This window comes from Phocoena phocoena, chromosome 15 (assembly GCF_963924675.1).
Source record: "Phocoena phocoena chromosome 15, mPhoPho1.1, whole genome shotgun sequence".
NCBI classification, from domain to species: Eukaryota; Metazoa; Chordata; class Mammalia; order Artiodactyla; family Phocoenidae; genus Phocoena; species Phocoena phocoena.
Genome location: NC_089233.1, coordinates 15,507,062 through 15,513,874, shown reverse-complemented (window position 1 = coordinate 15,513,874; position 6,813 = coordinate 15,507,062). Strand labels below are relative to the sequence as shown.

At 55.2% G+C, this 6,813-nt stretch overlaps 1 protein-coding gene across 1 annotated transcript; it reads left to right on the top strand.

Annotated features, from left to right (window-relative positions):
• The first annotated feature begins 1,073 nt into the window (after window positions 1-1,073).
• Window positions 1,074-6,604, top strand: STX4 (syntaxin 4). The gene is made up of 11 exons (XM_065892372.1): window positions 1,074-1,400; window positions 1,589-1,690; window positions 1,803-1,902; window positions 2,039-2,113; window positions 2,844-2,914; window positions 4,449-4,557; window positions 4,629-4,705; window positions 4,943-5,080; window positions 5,968-6,078; window positions 6,158-6,256; window positions 6,353-6,604. Exons 1-10 carry the CDS (start codon window positions 1,371-1,373, stop codon window positions 6,236-6,238), a joined length of 894 nt encoding a protein of 297 aa, XP_065748444.1. The 5' UTR covers window positions 1,074-1,370; the 3' UTR covers window positions 6,239-6,256; window positions 6,353-6,604.
• The last annotated feature ends 209 nt before the right edge of the window (window positions 6,605-6,813 follow it).

Sequence of the window (6,813 nt, the reverse complement as noted above, 5' to 3'; positions counted from 1 at the left end):
ACCATGGCCGCTGGGCCTGCGCGTCCGGAGCCTGTGCTCCGCAACGGAAGAGGCCACAACAGTGAGAGGCCCGTGTACCGCAAAGAAAAAACAAAACAAAATCCCAAAAAACACAAATATCTACTGAGGGTCCACTATGTGCTGGGTATTGAACTAGGCGCTGGAATTCTGGTGAGAACCCTACAGTCATGCCCTCACCTCAAGAGCTCACATGCCACTATAATGTGGAATTTTTTTGTGGGCTCCAGAGGGTAGACTCCGGTGCAAGGTGGGGGTCTGGGGGGGGGGGGCGGTCTAAGTGACATGCTGCTCAATATAATAGACTCTTTTCTCAGCCTGAGCTGCCCTGAAATGGTGACGCTGCTCAGAAGGTGGTGAGTGCAGCGGGACTGCAGCGTTCAAGCCGGGCGCCAGCCGCCCACCTGTCAGAAGCTGTGCCAGGAGTATGCGGGAGAAGAGATTTCTGCCTCGGGTGAGGTCACTTCCCACCCCCAGATGCTCTGCCTACAAAACCCTGCAACTCTCTGATGCTGGATCTTTTTCTTTTCTGAATTTCAAGGTCTCATCATGTTGCCAGCTCCAAATTCTAAGTCGTCTGCCCAACACGCCCGGACCCAAAAGAAATAAAGCCGAATTCAGCCAGGGTCCTACCACCCACTGCCCCTGGGGATAGTCAGCGCCCCCTCCCCGCCGCGTGGGGGCTGAAGGGAGGTAAGTCCGGCACCGGGGTGCTGAGGACGTCGTGGGGAGATAGGTGCTCCAGAGACGGAGTTGACAGAGCCGAGACATGTGACAGTCCAAGCGTCACGTTCTGTGGTCCGAGAGGCTGGGACCGGGCCGGTCACGTGACGCGAGGAGGGGTGCACCGTGGGGTGATGTGAGATGAGGGGCCTCTCAGATTACATACCAATGACGCATTCTCACCCCTTTTGGCAAGTAGATTTCCGTTTGAAGATGCGATAGTTCCGGCGAAGTGGGCGGGTTCTCACGTCCTGGCAATTTTGCTTCCGTTCGGAGCCCTGCTGCTTCCGACCTCCGCCTTTCCCTCGGGTGGGGAAGGGACGAGCTCCCGTGCGCATGCTCCAGTCATCCCAGAGGGGGCGGGGCCGAGGCTACTGGAGCGGGAGGGGGGGAAGAAAAGGGAATTCCAACCTGTGGAAACTTGGGGGTCCCCGAGGTCGGCTCCTTCCCCTTGACTGTGGATGGTGCCAGGGAAAGAGCCTCTGGCGGCTCGTGGAGGGGGCAGTTTTGGGGTCCGCAGGGTGAGGACGGAGGGGAGTGTCAGAGTGTGAGTGGGATACGGGAGTTCCAAACTTAGAATCTTGAGGCCCGCCGGGCTCCGGCGCCGGGGAGAGGGAGCTCGGGCCGCCATGCGGGACAGGACCCACGAGCTGAGGCAGGTGAGAAGTCGGCGCAGCAGGGTTGGGGACAGGCGGACGGGGTGGGGTCTGGCTGGAATGCAGGACTCCTGGTCTTCGGGGCAGGGAGGGGTGGCTGTGGGCTAGGAAGGAAAGACCCGGAAGTCTGTGAGTCCTGCTGGGCGAGAGCAATATTAAGGAAGTGATGCCAGTGACCCCGGCCCTGGCAGGGGGATGACAGCTCGGACGATGAAGACAAGGAGAGAGTCGCGCTGGTGGTACACCCGGGCACTGCACGGCTGGGGAGCCCGGACGATGAATTCTTCCAGAAGGTAAGAGGCTGAGGTCTCGGCCTGGATTCACGAGGGGGCTGGAGGACCCGAGGAGCATAGCGGCCTGGAGTACCCCCATATCTCCTATAGCCCTCTCGGTCATCCTCCCCAGGTTCGGACAATTCGGCAAACTATTGTCAAGCTGGAGAATAAAGTCCGAGAGTTGGAGAAGCAGCAGGTCACCATTCTGGCCACGCCCCTTCCCGAGGAGAGTGAGTCAAATCCTGGGTGTAGAACGCATGCTCAGCCTGAGGGATTGTGGGGATTGTAGTTCCACGCAGGTGGTGGGCAGGGAGATTTGTTGAGGTAGGGGCTGCTGTTTGGGCATCATGGCTTTCTCTTGTTCAGGCATGAAGCAGGACCTGCAGAACCTGCGCGACGAGATCAAACAGCTGGGGAGGGACATCCGCGCGCAGCTGAAGGGTGAGCTTCTAGGACCTCAGACAGATACTTTCCTCTGATCCTGCCCAGCTCCTGGTATATCTGGGGAGTGTGTGGCCCAGAGAGGCCAGTGACATATATCCAGGTCACACAGCAGGCCTACGTCTAGAATCTCCGTCTCCTGGCTTCCAGTCCAAAGTTCTTTCCACAGCATATGCCTGCCTCTTAGGTTCCCTTATTTATAATGAAACCGTTTACATTTGACCCTTGACCGAGGCAGAGGTTAGCGTTGCCACCCCACCCCCCAAGTCATAATATGCATATAACTGTATGGTCCACCCTCCATATCCCAGGTCCTGCATGGGTGGATTCAACTAACCGTGGATCATGTAGTTCTGTAGCATGCATTTGTTTTCTAAATATCCAAGTATAAGTGGACCCATGCAGTTGTGCAAGGATCAGCTGTACTTCTACAATTCTTGCTGACCAGTGTGCATTCTTTGGGCAGGCAGTTGGGGGTTTTGTTAGGAGGCCTCTGCATGCCTGTGGGAATTCTCCGATGTATTTATTGCAAAGAAAAATATACTTTTGCCTGTCAGAGACTCAGAATTAGTCATTTTATGATAAATTTTATTTCCAAAAAAACATCCTATGGTCATAAGCACCTCTCTATTGTATGGCTGGGTGGCTGGGGTCCTAGTCCCCAAACCGAATTTCAGAAGCCACAGGTCAAACTCCCCTGCTCTACCAATACTCTTGTGTCTTTCCACAGCCATAGAGCCCCAGAAGGAGGAAGCTGATGAGAACTATAACTCGGTCAACACAAGAATGAGAAAAACCCAGGTGGGTTCATTATTCCCAGAACTAAGAAATTTCAGCTAGTGTTTTATAGATCATTAGATGGCAGATGTGAGAAGGAAGGGCCCTTAGAGATCATCAAGTCCAACCAGATGATTTTCCAAATGGGGAAACTGAGGCTCAGAGAGGAATAGGATTCACCCAAGGTCAAGAACCCAGGTCTCATGACTTCCAGTCCATTATATCACTGCCCTCTTCTCCTCCATTCAGTGAGAAGTTGCTGAGTCCCTAGACATGATCTGGGCTCGGCTGTAGGAGATACTTTCTAGAAGCCAAGATGGGGAGTTAAGCTTGAATAGATGACAAAGACATTACTCAGGTAGGACTTGGTAGCTAATGGCTCTGCCCAGGGAAGAAGAGGGTGCAGTCAAATGGCTGGGAGGTTCCCTGCCTATGTGACAGGGACATCCTCTGCCCCAGGGACAGAATTCAAAAAGTCAGGAAGAGAAACTTCCCTGGGGTGGAAGGTCACTGAAGCAACAGCTTTGTAAGGAGATTTGAGGTGGTCTGAGCAGCCTCCTTTGGATGCGCAGTGAGGCATGGTTTGGAGTTCTTGGAGATCAGAGTTGAAGTAGGTGGGCCCAGAGCTCAGCAAAGACCCCAGATTGAAGATGGAACAGTTTGGGCATCTTGAAAGGGTACAGCTGAAGCCAAGAGAGCAGATGTGTCTTTGAGGAAGGAACTCCAAGGAATGAGCAGATTTTAGACATCAGCAAAATGAACAAGGAGAGAGAGCTTTTCGTGGGAGAGGGGGGGCTTGTGGTAGTCACTGGTGTGAGAGGCTGACGGCCCAGGTGGGCCTGTAAAAATCTGGGCAATCGCTATGACCCCCGGGCATCCCAGCACACTTCTAGTCTAAGCAGTGAGGCTGGTGTTCAACAAGCATTCCACAAATATTTGTTGAGGGTCTACTGTGTGCCAGACCCTTTTTCAGCTGTTTGGGATACGGCCGTGAACCAAAGATCCCTGTCCTCACAGAGCTTACATTCCAGTGCGGAGAGACAATCACCATAATAAATCAGTAAATTATTTTAGAACATAGGAAGTATTAAGGGAAAAGAGCAGGAGGAGAGAGAATGAGAACATCGGGAGAAAGCAGGTTGCAATAAGGTGGAGAAAACTTCACTTAGAAGGTGACATTGTAACAAAGACTAAAGGCCTTTGTGGGGCCTGAACATTCCAGGCCGAAGGCGCGCAAGTGTAAAGGCCTGAGGTGGAAGTGTGCTCTGCTCAGGGAGGAGTAAAGAGCCCATTGTGGTTGGAGGGAAGGGGTGAGGGAACAGTGTTGGGAGGTAAGGTCAGAGGGGCAACGGGGGAAGGGGCGGGTCATATAGGGCCTTGCAGGTCCTGGTAAGGGCTTCGGCTTTTACTTTGAGAGACTGGGGGAGCCTTTCAAGGTGGTCAAGGCAGCAGGCACCTATGAGCTCATGCTCTTTGCTCACTGTCCCACGGGGATGCTGAAGCCCAGACCAGGCAGGGATCCTCCCAGGAGTACCCAGCTTCTATTCTCCATCCTTAGCACGGGGTCCTGTCCCAACAATTTGTGGAGCTCATCAACAAGTGCAACTCAATGCAGTCTGAATACCGGGAGAAGAACGTGGAGCGGATTCGGAGGCAGCTGAAGATCAGTGAGTTGCGGCGTCCGGCCCACAGGGTCAGGTGACCTGACCAGCTCTGAGCCTGGCCTTTTCCTTCACAGCAAATGCTGGAATGGTGTCTGACGAGGAGCTGGAGCAGATGCTGGACAGCGGGCAGAGCGAGGTGTTTGTGTCCAATGTGAGTGGCCGCAGCCAGCCTCCCTCTGCCGGGCCCCCCGTCCTCTCTGAGTCCTGGCCCTTTTTCATGGAGGGAATCCTGAGGCCCGGAAGGGCACGAGTTAGCCTGCGTGGAACCACTCATCAGGGGCCTGGCCCCAGTTCTAGGCCTGAGGGCCGCTCCAAAGCCGAACAGGAAACTCTGAACCTGCTGCTGGTTTCCCTGTGACTTGTCCCTTCACTCCTGTCCACTCTCCAGATACTGAAGGACACACAGGTGACTCGACAGGCCCTAAACGAGATCTCGGCCCGGCACAGTGAGATCCAGCAGCTTGAGCGCAGTATCCGTGAACTTCATGAGATTTTCACTTTTCTGGCTACTGAAGTGGAGATGCAGGTGGGCACCCCAGGCAGCTGGCCAGGCTTGATTCAGCCCCCAGACGTGAGACTGTGTTGTGCCTGTCAGCCCACCTCCACCCTTAGCCTCTCTCCCCGGGGCTTTTGTTCCCCTCCAGACTGGGCCAAGCCCCCAGGCTGGCCTTTATTTCCATCCTTAGCTGTGCCCCCAAATTGCGTCCTCCTGAATAGCTACTTGGATGGCCGCTCCTCTATACATTGTACCCCATCCCTCAAACTTGAGCCCACCCCAGGTATGGCCCCAACCCTGGCTTCTCCTCCACCAACAGAATCTACCCTCATACTTCTGAGAGCTCCACAGCTGCCCCCTAGAGGGCCTGCCTCCTAAAATCTGTACAAGGATGGAGTGGGAGGTGGTATTCTTCCCCTGGCCCTTATCTCAGGATAAGGGGAGCTTCCAGCCCTGTCCTGGAGGAGCTGACCCAATGCTCTTTCGCAGCTGGGAGTCATGGGGAAGAGCTTTCACTCGGTAGGAGTACCAGGATAAGGAGAGCTTCACAGCAGCAGGGAGACAGGTCTAAAGAACACGACTTCAGACAGACTTGTGAGGGGACAAAAGTTCACTCTGTGTGAAAAGATAGGAGCCATGTAAGGCACTCAGCTCCCAGCCAGCACTGCGAGTAGAGGTTGTATGGGGAGAGGGAGCAGGACAGAAGGGACCACATGGTGGAAGGGGGCCTCGAAGCCACCGGCAGGAGAGCGGTCTTTGGTCAGATGTGGTCCTGCCTCCACATCTTTGTTAGTGCAGTGTTCTCTGCCAAGAGTGTCCTTCAGTCATTTGTGGTTGGGCTGGGCAGACTGAGGAGCTGCTGGGCCCTCCACCCCCAGTCATTCCTACCTGCCTGAACCGCCCCCTCTTCCGAACAGGGGGAGACAATCAACAGAATTGAGAAGAACATTCTGAGCTCAGCAGACTATGTGGAACGTGGGCAGGAACATGTCAAGATGGCCCTGGAGAGCCAGAAGAAGGCGCGGAAGGTCAGCCTCCCCCCACCCCACCCCCCGGGTGGCCCTCCCTCCCCTCCTGAGTTTCCCTGACCCCACTCCTCTCCCACAGAAGAAAGTCTTTATTGCCATCTGTTTGTCCGTCACTGTCCTCGTCCTGGTGGTCATCATTAGCGTCTCCACGTTGGTTTGATAGCGCTGCATATTCTCGGTGAGATACTGTGGGCCTGCCCCCTGGCCTGCCCCATCCCTGACCCCAGCCTTTCCTCCTCCCCTCAGACCCTCTTCTGCACTCCTTCCCTTGCAGGCACTAGGAGCACCAGGGACCCCGGGTCTACCTTCTCTCCCAGCAGCTGGGGGTGGGCAGGACAGAGCCTCCAGCCAGACCCTTTCCTCACACTGGCCTTGTGCAGAGGGGCAGACGGTCCTTCTGGGGTCGGCAGCCCCTCATCCATGGGGGCCTCCCTCCTCCAGCCACAGTGCCTGGGGGCGGGCCTTGCACTGTCCTGTCTGGCTGGGACATGTGGTTTTGTAAGAAATTAAAAAAAAAAAAAAAAAAAAAAAAAAGCTTGGAGATTCCCCTGTGCATGTGTGTTCCTGAAAAGGCTGGTCCAGGGCCTCCAGGTAAGCCGCCTCCCACCTCCTGACCACCCTTGGGGACAGGCCCAGCCCAGGCAGGCTCAGATCAGACTGTCGTAGGTGCTGTGAGCACACCAGGCTGGCAGTGCCCTTCTACTCTCCCATGAGAATGAGTGGGGCCGGGAGGAT

Bases quoted from the DNA above. Each gene is read 5' to 3' on its own strand.
- STX4 (XM_065892372.1), top strand. From the start codon at position 1,371: ATGCGGGACAGGACCCACGAGCTGAGGCAG. The intron at 2,114-2,843 runs GTGAGCTTCTAG...GTCTTTCCACAG, and splicing joins CATCCGCGCGCAGCTGAAGG to CCATAGAGCCCCAGAAGGAG. The intron at 2,915-4,448 runs GTGGGTTCATTA...CTCCATCCTTAG, and splicing joins CAAGAATGAGAAAAACCCAG to CACGGGGTCCTGTCCCAACA.